The sequence below is a fragment of the Hyalella azteca genome, unplaced genomic scaffold, assembly GCF_000764305.2.
Source record: "Hyalella azteca isolate HAZT.00-mixed unplaced genomic scaffold, Hazt_2.0.2 contig441, whole genome shotgun sequence".
Lineage (NCBI taxonomy): Eukaryota > Metazoa > Arthropoda > Malacostraca > Amphipoda > Hyalellidae > Hyalella > Hyalella azteca.
In genome coordinates, this window is record NW_025930792.1 from 142,822 (window position 1) to 159,883 (window position 17,062).

Here is a 17,062-nt window from a genome sequence, read left to right on the forward strand (position 1 = left end):
TGCCGTCACCAGATATTCATGCATGCTTGTTCTTATTTCTCCCTAATCAGCTGTGGGTTGCCCGCTTATGCTTCCTTAACCTAAAATTTTGGTTCATGCATTTCAATCCCGTTAGACGAGGCCAGGATTTTTAGCTTCAATTTTAACACCCATTGACTGACGATGCTGCAGGTACTGGCCGACGTACATAAACTCTACCAATGAGGAAATAGATCGAAATAATCGCTGACTGTAATAAGAAAAACAAATATTAAATGCCTAATCAAATTTATTATCGTGCTCAATCATAACTACATTCCTTGGACTTAACGGTGTTACATCGGCTACAGTATAACTTGATCAGTATAAGAGAGAAGGAGAATATACGAGTGAACTTAAATGTTTTTTTTTTAATTGAGTTCAGGCCAGCGGTTGTGGGTTCAAGCCCCTGCAAGCTGTGTAAATTCACGTCTCGGACAAAAACGCGGCCTGTCTTACGGCCGGTCTCGCGGCCGGACTCCAAATTCAGTGAGCGTAGAATATCTCGCAAAATACTGAACGTAGCTCGATGAAAGAGACGTGACGTTGTAAATTCAGTAATGTATGTTCATGCTGGCGGTCCTTGAACATAATAATGAAGAATCTGTGGACGGTACTATAGCCGTCGAGGACAGCGCGGCCGAGGACTTTAGTGTCATAAACGAAGCATTAGATCTGAGAGGGGAAAGTAAAGAAATAAATGTTCTTTGATGTCATTTAATGTATACAATTGAAGATGAAACAAAGCACCGGCTATGTATTACTGAAGCAAACACTTCTGTGACTATTACAGGTTCAGACTAATTGATACCAGTCGGTTTAGTTTTTTCTTAAGCATTATATATATTAAAATCTACTGAACTTGTTCTACTCGGTTTCAAGCTTGACCTTGAAAATCTCTTGGTTTGCTTAGGCTAAACAGACAAAGGAAATGCTTTATCTTTAAAAAATGTCAACTAATTCCATGTAAAAATTAACTCACATTTGACTTTTTTCGCGGCGTATCTCTAAAGAAAATTCTTTGCCTTTCAGTGCCCTAGACCAAGCCCTGGTGCAGAAGGCGTCATTAGAATAAAAACATTCTGAATCCGTTGACGCTACCACTTCCCACGATGATCTACTTTCACATAAACTTGATATAAAATGACACAAAGCTTCTACTGGCGAGTAAGTGCTAGAAACATTCGGAGTGAATACAATGGTAACATCTGAACCTTCTAACTGTGAGGCAATCTCTTGCCAATTTATATCTGGTCCAACCTTAATCAATTTCCAACCAGGCAAATTCACCCACATATCGTAGTTTTTGGTTGCTACCCTTAAAATGAGCCGCTGCACGATGGTGCCCGCTCTCAGGCGTCCAATTGAACGCTTTTCTTGACCATACAAGTTCTTTGAGTCGTTAAATCGACCGCCTGATGCTGCTCGTTTTTCCATCTTGCTCCGCACACTCCTGCTGAAATAACATTGCATGTAAAATTATAATGCGTGAAATTGGTCTGCTGACAGAATTCGTTCAAAAATTCATGCTTTCGGCCACTGCCAGATAGGAACTACTCGGCTGCAAAACATACTTGAACTAAATTAGCATTTGAATTTCACACTTTTGATTCATTAAATGAGTATTATTATAGGAGTTGGTTTACGATCAAATCCAGCTCACCCAATCCTCTCCAATGCAATAAATTACTCATGGATCTCAAAACCCAAATAACAGGGTGAATAAACTATTTAAAATAATACCATTCGATTAGATATTTTTTGAAAGTATGAAGAATACTTGTGTCGATTGTCCTTTACAATGACGCTACCGAATGATGTCTTCGTACATCATCATCCGTATAAACTTCATTTTGCGATAGTCTATGATAAAAATCTAATGACTCGTGGTATGGAAACATTGAAGTCAACACGTGCATCTGAACTGTCTTATTTTACTCGCGTCCGTTTCCTTCCGTGATCGTTTCTCAGTCTTTATGCTCTCGTGGCTGGTGCATCTGGACCAGTTAACTGTACAATTTGCTTGGATTTAAAATACATATTAATGCTATTGTTCATTTGGCAAGAAAACTGCAGCTCACCAGCCATGCATGAACGAACGAATCTTAATCAAGAGGTACGATTATTTTTGAACGTTTAATTGTAAACAGTTTGAGTAGATTGAGCCTGTTGTTTGTTAACAGCATTGAAAGTAAACATCGTTCACATTATTCAAGCAAATTTGCATTCTATTTTATGATGAGCAAGTTATTATTCTACTGTGACATAAACCCATACGATACTTAATATTTAAACATGGTTGAATGTAACAAACAATTAAAGACTTTCATATCACAATAAGCTATGTTTTCCATGTATCTGAGTTGTACTTACTGGCAGGCGTAACAGTTTGTGGACTCGCAACGGTTCCCCTCGCGCTCTGATTTCTGAAACGAAAAATAATATTTTAGATTATTTTTTCTCGTTATAACATGATATTATTATTTCTTATTTCACATTAGAAGCCTGATCAAAGAAAATGCTTGAAACACAATGACATAATTGCAGCTCATTTCTTTTGTCATACGTCCATGAGCAAAGGAACGTTAAATCGCAAAATACATTTACTTGAGTCGGCTCCAATACTGATTGTGCAAAAAATTGTAACCCACGTTAGGTGATGAGCTCGATTTATCTATTTTCGAGTGATGATAAAAATTTGTTGATGAGACAGATTCATATGAATGTTCGTCTTGTCAATAAACCTTTAACATTATAACATAACATAACATATTGATCTCGGCGCTGAGGTGTAGGCCTGATGTGGCCTGTCGCCGATTCATTTCCAACAAACAATTAAAGACTTTCATATCACAATAAGCAGACACGTGCTCACTCTTTGCCATGCTTCCTCCAACTGCTGCAGGCGCGGGACGTGGAGCTGAAGAACAAGGAGCTTCTCCGCAGCCCCCGAGTTTCATTGGCCGCGCTGGAACGGAAAACAGAGCGATAAGAATTTTCTAGCGATAATATGTTTTTCTAGGAGACACACCATTGTTAAGAAAAATGACTAACGAAAGTGGAGGAAATGTTTTTTTCTAGCGATAATATGTCTTTTCTAGGAGACACTCCATTGTTGAGAAAAATGACTAAGGAAAGTGGAATAAATGCTTTTTTCTAGCGATAATATGTCTTTTCTATGAGACACTCCATTGTTGAGAAAAATTACTAAGGAAAGTGGAGGAAATGCTTTTTTCTGGCGATAATATGTCTTTTCTTGGAGACATTCCATTATTGAGAAAAAAGACAAAGGAAAAATGGAAGAAATTCTTAAAATAAAGGTATTTGCCACGACATGTTGATATATAGAGGCTTTCATTGTGAACACACGTGGAGCGTATGTGGTGTCACCCACGTACTTGTAAAATTGTTAAACATTTGCAATGAGCATCAATATTTTGTCCTTTTATCCTGGAATTACGAGTCAAGGTATCGGCATCTGAAAATTAACGACGCAGCGATGCAGTGTTGTGCAAGTGTATTAAGTGGAGTGCATGTAATGATGAAGTTGTGAAGTATCACTCCGAATCAGAAACTGATTCGAAACTTAAACTATGACTATACATAATACATTTTAATTATATATTTTATCCCAAATATCTAATCGTTCTGCTCAATTTTATCGCGCAGGAGAGAAATGGTTGTGGTTGAGTGAGAATTATATTTCGTATCTCACGTCTCGGACGAATTTACGACCGGACCCGCGGCCTCTCTGATGCTGGAACCGTCGCATCTATTTCATGCTGCAGGCGAGTCGGACCCCAGCCCACGACACGCTGTGCTTGGGTTTCGCAATTTCAATATTTCCATTACAGTTAATGAGCGAGTTATACGTAACATAGAAATATTTAACGAGATATTTCGCAGCAATGCACAAAATCTGTTTTAATACATTTTTCGCTACAAATGTTTGCTATATTAGAGCACTAACAAAGTTATACATGAGAAAAAAAATTATACTGAACGGGTCTCTTCAATGTTCTTCTTATACCTAAAGTCCAGTGGTTCCCAAAGTGGGCGATATCGCCCCCCTAGGGGCGATGGAAAGATTTTGGGGGGCGGTAAGGCAGAAGAGGGCGTTTGGGGGGCGATAGGGGGGCGGTAGTACGAAGTCAAAGTCAGAAGTTCGAACGTTTGTTTGACGATTTGTACACAACACGTGCAGCACATCATGACTCCCAGCAATGGTTTTTTCACCCAGATCTGTTTTTTAACCTCAGCAATGAGCATCAATATTTTGTCCTTTTATCCTGGAATTACGAGTCAAGGTATCGGCTTCTGAAAATTAACGACGCAGCGATACAGCAATGCTGTGCATGTGTGTGACGAGTCACTAGGAGTGCATGTAATGACGATGCAGTTGTAAAGTATCACTCCGAATCAGAAACGTAAACTATGACTATACATTTTAATTGTGTATTTTATCCCAAATATCAAATCGATCTGCTCAATTTTTCGCGCAGGAGAGAAATGGTTATAAATTTGTGTGAGAATTATATTTCGTATCTCTGATGCTGGAACCGTTCGCATCTATTTCATGATGCAGGCGAGTCGGCCCACAGCCCACGACACGCTGTGCTTGGGTTTCGCAATTTCAATATTTCCATTACAGTTAATCAGCGAGTTATACGTAAAATATAAATATATAACGAAATATTTCGCAGAAATGCACAAAATCTGTTTTAATACTTTTTTCGCAACAAATGTTTGCTATATTAGAGCACTAACAAAGTTATACATGAGAAAAAAAATTATACTGAACGGGTCTCTTCAATGTTCTTCTCATACCTAAACATATGTGTTTAATATGTCCACGTTCAGTGTGACGACTTAGTCTGCTCCGTAGTCAAATTCGTCCCACAGTCTGACGAGCGCGCATGGCTGATGATGCCACTGCTTTAGTTTACGCTATTCCTCAGATCACCTATTGTTGTTAGTAGCGGCGCCACGTGAACGCAATCTCTGATAAATACGCAAAAGAAAATATCACACAAAATAATCACAATTCCGGTAACCGTAAAGTCCAGAACGACTATTTGAAATTTGAGTTTTTTTTCAAAGTTGTGTGTGATGTCTTGAGCAAATCTATGTGGCATAAATTCGGCACATTATCTGTACCTCTCATTTACACGATACCAAATAATATGCCATGTATTTTTTATTGTGTGTTGCACGGAAGTATTTAGATGGTTCGGCAACTAATTCATTATGATAAATAAATGAATGACGAAGGTTAAGAGGAAATTACGAAAAATTTACGATCCTTCTATAGTTACGTTCAAGGTTTTGTATATCCGAGTCCGTTAATTAAGCTTTAAAGGGCAAACTTAGTTCTCTTTTAACTAACAATCAATCGAATTTTGTAAATAGGTTACTGCGGTACCTGGACACGGCCTGCCGTAATAATTCGATCCTTCACCATGTAGAATTGGCGACCACACTTACTGTTTGCTCTGCTGCGTCCAATTCATAGGCCTAATTTTACTGCCATGTTAACTCCTGAAAGGTCCTGTCGGGTAGTTTAGCGGTCAGTTTTTACGGCCAGTTTTCCAAATCTCAGTGACCAAACAATGTCTCTACTATTAAGATTTCGGTGGAACCCAGCTCATGATCTCTTTGTGTTGTTTTATATCGTGGTTTCATTCACAAGATTTATCGGCATAATGGCCAATAAATATTTTGAAAATTTCTTCATTTGTGTTTATCTCTAACATGATGTCAGATATCTGATTGCTTATTAATTTGTACCTGAGTATTTGTCTATGAGACTATGACATATAGTGATCATATTGCATCGTATCGAGTGAGTTCGTATCTAGTGATTAGATCGTATCGAGGTCCGTAAATGCTAGATAAGCTTACCTAGTAGCTTATCTAGGCCATCAAATTCAAGGCATGAAAAGTTTCTAATGTTGTGGTAGGGTCTGGCTTGACTCTATAACTAAAACAGTAATACTATACTAATAATAGTATAAGTAGGAATATTTAAAAATTCTTATAGATCGTATATTAAACCAAAATACTCCATTATATGATCGTATATTATACCAAATACTAATATTCTGCCCAGAAACATTGCCGAGAACATGTTTTACCCTAGCTGCACTTTTTTTTCGTTCGCTTATTACGCATTTTCGGTTGCGCTAACGGAGACTATGACTAAAAGAAAAAAAGTATCGCCAGAATTTGCATTTTAGCCGAATAATATTTCTTTTTAAAAGGAGGGACAAGGACAAATTCTAAAGCTTCTGTAACATCTCTGATGATCATCGAGCAATCCACATTATGTACGACGTAGATAACATGGGACACTTTGGACAGTGCCTTGCCAGGCAGCTTATGCCCGGGTTTGCAGTGGTCACTGGTCAGTGTGCGATTAGCGTCAATGATGTGTGGATGTGCTCAGTGTTTGATGGCTTTGCTTATTCATTTATACAATCTTACTGCCAGATGATTCCGGACTAAGAAGGTGAAGAATAAGAGTGTAGTGTTTCAAAATGAGGACTAGCATAGAAATATTTGAAAAAATGGGGAGCAAGGAAAACAAAGAGGTGATACACTCGGGTCATTTTATGATGTCCGATTTTGATGCCATTGAAGCACAAGAGGAAGAAGAAAAGGAGGTAGAAAAATACTTGGTTGAAATACCTGATCCGGATGGGGAAAAATCTGCTAGTGAAGAAGAGAATGCTCAAGCAATGGATCCTTCTGATGTAGTGGAACGTAGGAAGAAAAAAGTCAAGTTCAGGCATAAAAATGTGATCCAGTACCAAAGTGCAACTAGCACAACAGAAAAATTATCCATTGATGAGTCTCTTACAAAACTGTTTAATGCCATGGATATTGCATACAAGTAAGTACTCAATTACTTTTACAAGTTTTCTCCATAGTCTATTGACTTTAAGTCAAGTTTCTGCAGAACAATTTCTTAATAGGATTTAAATGCTTTCTATCTCATGTTAATAGCCTAATTAATATTTGAGCTGACCATAGAGTCATAGACTGCATCTCTGCATTAGTCTAGCTGCTAGCCTGGACACTGGATGGTGAAGAAGGTGAACCTTCTATGTAGTTTCTACCTCTTTAGCTGCCACTAGAGCTTTCCTTTCCTGCACCCTGCTTTCCTGCGGTCCTGCCATTTTCAGAACTGCAAGATTCAGATTCATGCTATACAAATTAATTTCAACCTAATTGGTAATATGAGTGCTTAATTGGGATTTGGGCCACATAATCCAATTGTATAAAAAATTGATTCTACTTTTGAACTGTGAGGTTTCAGTTATTTCAGTGGGTAATAAGAGGAAAATTTCACTCTGGATCACAGTGCAGCACATAAGATGATAAGATTACAGGGTGCAGCTCAGGACTCAGGAGTGCCTAGATGAGGCCCAGGGTGCAGAGGGTGGATGCAGCATTGCCAATATATGGGTTTTTAAGTCCTAAGCGTCGCCGGGTAATTTTTAATGAAAAGCCATTTACGCTGAGACGGCTGAGTAATGAAAAACTATTTACAAGCTATGCACTTATTTACAAGGTTGCATGCACGTGTTATCCCAAATAACTAATTTTACCCTAAAAACAGTCCAATTGTACAGCAAGTGTCAACTGAACATGTGATGCAGACTGCAGAGGGTGGATGCAGCATTGCCAATATATGGGTTTTTAAGCCCTAAAGCATTGCCGGGTAATTTTAAGATGCGTCGCCGGGTCTTTAGTGAGTTTTTTACTTGGGAAAAAGCCATTTACGCTGAGACGGCTGAGTAATGAAAAACTATTTACAAGCCATGCACTTATTTACAAGGTTGCATGCACGTGTTATCACAAATAACTAATTTTACCCTAAAAACAGTCCAATTGTACAGCAAGTATCTACTGAACATGTGATAATGCAGTCTGACCGCTCTAATGTGATGCGCAACTACGTAATCGTAAGCTTGATGTTTACATTTTTTGGCGGGAACTCATCGCAACTGATTTCCGGACAAGCTTCACTGCATCCTGATCCATCCAACATACTGGAAACCTTACTTTTTTTTAATAGTTGGCCGTAGACTGACAAATATATTAAATGCAAGAATTTCAATCTAAATGTGTCGGCAAGATTTTCTGAAGGCGTAAATTTTGCTACTGAAGCGTCACCAAAGATCTTGCAATATTCATCCACTCTCTGCACAGTGGGATGAGGCTAGATGGTAGTATTAAATATACCATATTAACAAGCACATAGCAATGATAGCATTTTGTATTGGATACAATCATCCAAATACTGAATGTAAAATTATATTTCCATTTAATACTTTATAAGTTACCAAACAAATTTTATCTGACATTGTGGAACTTTTCACTGGTAAAGTTGCAAGGTTGGGAAATTGAGAACTTGGATGGGGCCAATCTTGAATGAATGAAACATACAATTCCTAGAATTCAATAATGAATGGGACTTTTTAGCACATTTTCTCATTTATGGAAAAAATGCACTATTGTGCTTGCCATGTCTCATGATGATGATGATGTCTGTACTCTGTCCCTCTGTCAGTCTGTCTGTCTGTCCGTGACTTCAAGTTTTCGTCGACAAGAAAATGTGCTCTCTTGTCACTTACTGCAGAGAGTACCGAGTTATATTTTTTTTTAATTTTATGCATAAGATACTAAACAAAATCTTGAAGTAGATAGTTGCTCAGGCATCTGGAAATTGGGATGAATTGCTGTCTAAGAAAATCTCTTGTTTGCCTCCATGGTCTGCCACTCCAGAATACTAGGCAAAATTTCCTTGAAATTGTTTGTATGAAAGATAATTTTTTCTGGGATTTTATAATAGTAAACACTATAACACTATAAAGTTCTGTTTGTCCTTATTTTGACAAAAGAAATTAGTCAAAGGCTCTAGGTAGGAACAACTGAAATTTACTACAACCACATGTATTTTTATCTCGTTCATGGGTGGCTTTTAACTTGAACAATATTTTCTAGTTTGGATGATGCATAGCAGATTTAATCTCCAAGATGCAATTGAATTTTCTTAGCTGTGAGCTTAGTAAATTTGCAGCCATGTAAGAAAAATTATAAGCCATAAGTTACATTTATTAGTTGTTAGATTAGTTTTAAGATTTAAATCCCATTTTTGAAAGCCACGAATATTAATATTCAACACCATGGGTTTTGCATTTATTTATAATTTTGCTTTTCAAAAATAGGAACACAATCCTATAGGAATACATCATAAATCATTGTTTGATTTACATTGCAGACAATTTTGCACATTACAATGAATTCAATTGTTTTCATGAAAGATTAATTGTTTTCTTTAAAACTAATCAGGTTTATATAAGATGTACTTCCTGATCTGTGACCATAACTTTCCCATATTTGGACAAATAAGATTTTCACTTGCTGGAGTACCTATCTATTACTTCAGTCCATTAAATTACAAGCTTCCATACTGTAGGGTATGACACATTTAGTTAGTAGTAGTAGAAGGTTTACTAATGCTTCAGCTAGTTATCTATTTTGCTTTGGAGGTACAATATTACATTATGTCTAGGTTATTTGATCTCTTGTGTCTTCCATTTTGCAGCCTGATCTATTTAGGTGCAGGTGTTGGGTGATAGATTCTCTGCTCATAGAGTGAGGGTCTGCTCTGGTTTCATTGACAAACTGCAGTGTCAAGGAAGTGGGGCTTGGTCTGGGTTGGTGCAAATACAGTCTTGCGGCTTATGGCCAAGAGGCAGTGCCAACATTGGAATCACTGTAAATCTCTGATAGCAGGTTGCATTCTATTAGTATTGTTTAAGGCTGTCAGTTCTAAAGTTGCTTTGCTAGTCTTCCCTTACCAATCTGGTGAACATGTCATCATGGTGTAGGATTGATGTGTTGGGGTGACAGTCCTCTTGGATGTTGCTGTGGCTAGGATAACTTACTCTGCCAAGACATGCAGTAGGTCCAGGCAGTTATTTTAGTATATATGGCATACAGTGGCGCTCAATCAAGTTACTCTAGGCACCTAATGCGCATATGACCAATCCTCAATCTATGCAGCATGGTACTTCTATTTGCTTGGGTCTCTGATCCAATGAGGTGAAGGACGCCAAATTCATTGCATCTAAGACACTGATGCATGATTGTGGCAGATTGTGGTTGCCTATCATGCTTCTCCATAGATTGCTTTGTGATCAAATGCAAATGGCAAATGATGTGTGATTGAATTGAATGATACTTGTTACGGTAGTCAATGACTTGGTCTATTAAGCTTTGGAAAATAATTTGCCTACAAGTATTCAAAACAGTTTGATGAGCTGTTGCACTCATGGCTCCTTATTGAAATGCAATGAAAGAACACAACAATTGTGCATTAATACTAACAAGAAAACTACTTGACACATGAGCAAGGTAAATCATTGGGTTCAGGTTGCAAGACTATCCTCTCACTGCTCAAGTGTACTCTCTGAATTTCATGTGACTGTTGCCAATAACTTGTACACCATTAAACTACTAATCCACTTAACATCCTAAATACTCACTGAACTGTTACATCAACTTAATTTAACAGAAATAAACTCAACAATGGCTATGATCAACAAGGCATGGATACACCAAGCTTGGTGCATGCAAGGCAAGAACTAGTGAGTCTGATTCCACCTAGTCCTACAGCTCTAGCAGCAGCTTACAAATTGGGGTCCTACACCAAATTATCCCACAAAGTTAAGAAGAAAAAGGACATAAGTTAATTGCTTTTGATTGGAAATTATTTACCGTAAACTGGGGTAACTTAGACTCCCGGGGTAACTTAGACCACTTTTCGTTTTTTTAACAAAAACCCCCAAAACTCAAAAACGAATTGACATAGAAAAATTCTGTCAATGGGCATTAAAGGCCTAATACTGAGGCTATGTAACACAATAGAAACTTGAAGTTGTGCAGAATTATTGAACAAATATTTAAAGCAAACTGTTCCACTCATGTTAACTTGTATGTTAGTTTTTCTTAGTGCATTTGTACAATCTTGTACCATTTTTAATCAATGTTCGGTTTCTTTGACCATAAACTTATTTAACACTGTGGGCATTAGCCACATTAACCAGCTTATTACACTCGCTAGTTAATGTAGGAACTTCTGTATATATACGTAATATGCTGGGCCATAAATGCATTAATGAAAGCTGCTTACTGAGCACAGGAGCTGCAATGATCCAACTTGTTGCATTGAGACAACTCACTGTTGAAAAGTCAATCAAATGAAATATTTTTTTTACTTAGTGATGTATTGCTTCATAAACGTGCGTTTGTGTGTGAATCGCAATTAGCCCTTTCGTCTTGGACTGTTTATCAGTTTTTATTATCTTCTTTCTCAAATATTTTGGTTTGAGGGGTAAGTCGATCATTCACAAAATTCAAATGTGCCCAACCAAGTTTATCATTCTGCTCCAGTTAAAAATGCTTTTACTAAGCATTGATTCCTAAAGGCCTGGGATTTTTGTCTTTCCTGATGTAAATCAACTCGCTTCCATGACTCATTGTGCTTACAGTCACTTTTTAATTTTCTGCATTTTCAAACAAGACGAACGTTCCACGGGCGTGCACTCGCTTAGCACCAATTAGTGGTCGTGTATCCAACTTCTATTAAAAGAGATCAAGTTAGAGCAGTGGTTCCCAAAGTGGGCGATATCGCCCCCCTAGGGGCGGTGGAAAGATTTTGGGGGCGGTAGGGAAGAAGAGGGCGTTTGGGGAGCGGTAGGGGGGCGGTAGTCCGAAGGCAGAAGTTCGAACGTTTGTTTGACGATTTGTACACAACACGTGCAGCACATCATGACTCCCAGCGATGGTTTTTTCACCCAGATCTGTTTTTTTAACCTCTCCTGGGTTTACGTCTCGGACAAATTAACGGCCGGACTCGCGGCCGCTCTCACGGCCAACTTCCAATTCAATGTTCAAGTAATACCTATCTCTCAAACTAATGAACTTGACTCGATGAAACTTGGTACACGCATTCATTAGGACCTAACGGTAATATTACGCTCGTGAATTTTTTTTAAATTTTGCCTTCATTTGTTTTTGCCATAGTTATATGGCAATATGGGCCGAAATTCACAGTACCAGGCAATCAAGAAATTTTTTCCAAACTATTGAGAATATTCGAACGAAATTTTGAATTTACAGTCCTATACTACCGAACGTTAATGTTGAGCTCATGAAAATTTATTCGATTGTGCCTTTGTTCGCGAGTTTTTTTCCATTTCACCTTCATTCGTGATTTAAACAGCAATACGTGCTTAAATTCGCTGTAATCAAGACATTCCTTCCAAAACTACTGAATGGATTTGAACGAAACTTAGTATTTAAATATTTACCCTCAGCAACGGTGATGTTAAGCTCGCTACAATTTTTTCGTTTTGCCTTCGTTTGCGAGTTATAACGGTTATACGTAAACTGCTCTTGGTTAAACCGGCCGGCAGAAAAGCCGGCCGTTCCTCCTATATCTGTATAACTCGCGAACGAAAGCAAAATAGAAAAATTGTCATGAGCTAAACATCACCGTTGAGAGGTTAGGTATTTTTTTTAAAGGCCTCCCACACTCACCATTCCAACAAAAAAAAAAAAAAGGAATTGATTTTATTAATTAAAAACAGGGAATGGTTTCATGTCAATGATCAGGGCCCCGACCTTAACGCCTCTGATGGTGGCCTACACCGACATTCAAACAAGACGAACGTTCCACGGGCGTGCACTCGCTTAATTAGCACCAATTAGTGGTCGTGTATCAAACTTGTATTAAAAGAGATCAAGTTAGAGGATCTTTTTGCACTAAAGGTCATTTTGACGACATGCCGGCATTAAGTGTGTACCGCTGTAGAAGATCCACTGGATCTTTTACTGGATCTCAACTTCTCAAGCTTTGCCGTCTGGACTTGGACCGCAAATCCCGAAAAAAAAATCACGTTCGTCAATCAACAGCGAGGTTATTTATTTTGCCCGATACTACTTAATAGCTCATGATCTCTACTACAGTAGTTGAGATTAATCAGAATAATTGTGTAAACGTACTGTGTAAATTCGTGCAGATTGGTTACTTTTTTGTAGGCCTTAACTCGCAGTTCTTACGCTCAGAGGTTGTAGGTTGGATTTAGTTGCACTTCTGTCCTCTTGATACCACATGTTTCGAGGTTTGATACCATGTGGTTTGATACCACATATTCACAAAAAAAAAAAAATGTTTCGAGATGATGCGAGCCAGCATCTACTTGACTGCAACAATGTCATCAGCGGCGACCAAATGTTTACTGGATTGCAACAGTGTCATCAGAGGCGCTTACGTTAAGAGCGGCAAATTGCACCTGCATCGTCTTTCTTGCAAGCACAACCTGAGTTACTCGGGGACGATACGAGCGCTCAACCTGAGTTACTTGGGGACGATACGAGCGCTCAACCTGAGTTACTTGGGGACGATACGAGCGCACAACCTGAGTTACTTGGGGACGATACGAGCGCACAACCTGAGTTACTTGGGGACGATACGAGCGCACAACCTGAGTTATTTGAGGACGATACGAGCGCTCAACCTGAGTTACTCGGGGACGATACGAGCGCTCAACCTGAGTTACTTGGGACGATGCGAGCGCACAACCTGCATGAGTTACTTGGGGACGATACGAGCGCACAACCTGAGTTACTTGGGGACGATATGAGCGCTCAACCTGAGTTACTTGGGGACGATACGAGCGCACAACCTGAGTTACTTGGGACGATACGAGCGCACAACCTGAGTTACTTGGGGACGATACGAGCGCTCAACCTGAGTTACCTGGGGACGATACGAGCGCACAACCTGAGTTACTTGGGGACGATACGAGCGCACAACCCGAGTTACTTGGGGACGATACGAGCGCACAACCTGAGTTACTTGAGGACGATACGAGCGCACAACCTTTGCCTATTAAATTAATTATTATATTTTTGTTATGATGTTTTGAAGGCAGCCGTTGCCACTCAGCAAGGGTACGCACCTGCCAGCTGGTCAGAGCGCAGCGTGCCAAGACTTCTCGGTGCAATGAAAGAGACGTTTATTTTTATCACATTGTACCGAATCGGTGTCTTGAAGCTACGCATAAAACGCCAAATATCAAAGTGGCCCATTGAATGCGGATGTTCTCTGATGAGTCAATTAGTACTCGTGTTAATCTATGCGTTAAGGGGTGACGTGGATGAAGAGAACAGAAGATGACACGGCATCGTGTTTTGTGTGGAGGCTTTCTCTTACGTATATAACTTGATTGTTGCCATGGTTGAGGCTAGTGTTACCTTTAGTGAGGTTTGCGAAGTAACGACATTATAATCTGCTATGTGGTCCATCAATTAACGGCAAGATAATTGCCGTGTAGTCCATCAAACAACGGCAGGAAAATCTGCCGTGTACGTAGTCCATCAAATAACGGCAGGATAATATGCCGTGTAGTCCATCAAATAACGGCAGGATAATCTGCCGTGTAGTCCATCAAATAACGGCAGGATAATCTGCCGTGTAGTCCGTTAAATAACGGCAGGACAATCTGCCGTTTAATCGCTCTAATAGCTCAAGGCTGAGTCAGATTTAGACTGGAGCAGCGAGCACAATACTGGGAAGAGAATCGCCTGTTGCTACCCACTAGACAACTGATGTTCAATCAACGTTGAAATAAAAGTTGCTTGGTTGAATCAACGTTTGTTAAACTTTGTTTCAATGTCATTTGATTGGTGGGTAAAAGAAACGTGTCAACGTTGACATGAAGTTGTGAGAATTTTAATGAATGATTTATAATAAATGGTTTGAAGATAAATATACTAACGGGAGTTGAAAATATCAGTATTTTTCTGTCAGTGATCCGTGAAAAGCAGTAGCTCTAATGACTGCTCATCATTAAGGTGGCGTGACCACACGGTTCATTTTACAACCGTTCCGGGGACAAAAGTTCTTTATTTATTTATTCTTGTTGCTCTTGTTTTATCATTTATATATGATCGATGCTGGACATAATTTTTTTACTTTTGTTGTTCATGTTGTTTCATGTAACCGTTCTACGGGCGGAATTTCTTAACCTGTGTTCTTATTGCATTATTACGTAACCGTTCTACAGACAGAAGTTCTCGTATTGTTCTTGTTGCTTCATGTAACCATTATATGGACTGTAGTTCTCGTATTGTTCTTGTTGCTTCATGTAACCATTATATGGACAGAAGTTCTCGTATTGTTCTTGTTGCTTCATGTAACCATTCTACGGACGAAAGTTCTCGTATTGTTCTTGTTGCTTCATGTAACCGTTCTACGGACAGAAGTTCTCGTATTGTTCTTGTTGCTTCATGTAACCATTCTACGGACGAAAGTTCTCGTATTGTTCTTGTTGCTTCATGTAACCATTCTACGGACGAAAGTTCTCGTATTGTTCTTGTTGCTTCATGTAACCGTTCTGTGGTGGGAAGTTCTTGTCTGGTGTCACTGAGGTCTGAATGTACATTGACATCGTCTGCGTCGGTGAGGGCTGACCGCTCGCTGGACCGACGCAGGACTGCCGATGTAGTTGTCTTTACGACCGTATCATCCTACTGCTCATGTACCTATACAAAAACGGTGAGGGCTGACCGCTCGCTGGACCGACGCAGGACTGCCGATGTAGTTGTCTTTACGACCGTATCCTCCTACTGCTCATGTACCTATACAAAATTTCGGCCAAAATTCGTATTGAAATTTTATGACTTTTTCACTTAAAATGTTGGTTAAATAGCTATTGTTTTTAAGGAAATAGTTGTTCGTGTTTTAAAGTTGTTTTATATTACTTGTTCAGGCACAAGATCACTTCGCCGAAGTGGAATCGCTTCAAAGGCCTCAAACTTCGGTGCAAGGACAAAATTCGCCTCAACAACGTGATATGGCGCTGCTGGCACATGCAGTGTAAGTATCATTGCATCTATAGTATTAATTATGCAAATTAACGGCAAGATCCCTCACACTTGACCATGTTTCCTTATATATTAAGCGATCAAACCCCCTGATTATGTTCACACGCTCATCCGTTCAATCGTTACTAAATTGGCTCTTAGGTTTAATGCAAAATTTGTGTGGAAAGCAGCCGTTAAATTACAGACTGACGCCTTGATAATGAGTTGTCAGTATCTTGGACGCGTGCAAGCTACTCCTGACTCAGGCAATGACTCGACAGTAACACCTACACTACAAATCTCTTGGACTGAGGTCTTGATATATACTGCTTGATATTAACTGGTCATGTTAACAAGAGCATGTTTGTTAACTAAGAACATGCAGTACAACGCACCCGAACATCGGCGTTTAGCAGGCAATGAGTTGAACGGCCGGGAGCGCAAGTGACCTTCTTAAATTGGCCTTGCTGTTGCCAGAGCTGCGTCACCTCCGATGTTTATCTTTACCCTAAGAAGCTTTAGTTTTTGTCTTCTAACTGTAGGAACTCGCTCGTTGCCAGTAGATGCCTCGTTTGCTTGGCACTCTAGAGAGCCTCGATTTATTCTGTGATCCCATTGCAATATTTTAGAGTGCGTTGCCGAGGTAAGGAGAATGTAGCGGTATTGTAGGTTAGGCCTTTGATATTACTATTGTTTGATTGTTAACGATTGTTTACGATCACAGTCTGCCTCGTTTTTAATATTACGATTGTTTACGATCACCGTCTGCAGTGGTAGGTATATTTGGGTGATGAAATAGAAGTCAATTTTATCTAATGATTCATTGTTAAATTTTTGCTGTATTGTGAAGACAAATATTGAGAAATTTTATTCTCAGCCTACAGCAAAGACATTAATTAATTAATTAATTTCATTAATTAATTAATGAAATAATAACATTAATTTTCGTTATTTCAGTTATCCTGAAGAAGAAGATGCGAGTGTGCCAGTTTGCCCTGGACGTGGACATGCACAACAAACCTGAGGTAATGTACACTGTGAGGTAATGTACACTGTGAGGTAATGTACACTGTGAGGTAATGTGCACTGTGAGGTAATGTAC

General features: G+C 39.1%; 1 protein-coding gene across 1 annotated transcript; it reads left to right on the plus strand.

Moving 5' to 3' along the window:
- The first annotated feature begins 6,392 nt into the window (after positions 1-6,392).
- On the plus strand, positions 6,393-17,013 carry LOC108667097 (carbohydrate-responsive element-binding protein). Its single transcript, XM_018154082.2, has 3 exons — positions 6,393-6,910; positions 15,867-15,973; positions 16,918-17,013. The coding sequence occupies exons 1-3, from the start codon at positions 6,555-6,557 to the stop codon at positions 17,004-17,006; spliced, it is 552 nt and encodes a 183-aa protein (XP_018009571.2). The 5' UTR covers positions 6,393-6,554; the 3' UTR covers positions 17,007-17,013.
- Positions 17,014-17,062: the final 49 nt, after the last annotated feature.

Coding starts and splice junctions, on each gene's coding strand:
- LOC108667097 (XM_018154082.2), top strand. CDS start 6,555: ATGAGGACTAGCATAGAAATATTTGAAAAAATGGGGAGCAAGGAAAAC. Junction 6,911..15,866: donor GCCATGGATATTGCATACAA/GTAAGTACTCAA, acceptor TTACTTGTTCAG/GCACAAGATCACTTCGCCGA. Junction 15,974..16,917: donor GCGCTGCTGGCACATGCAGT/GTAAGTATCATT, acceptor TCGTTATTTCAG/TTATCCTGAAGAAGAAGATG.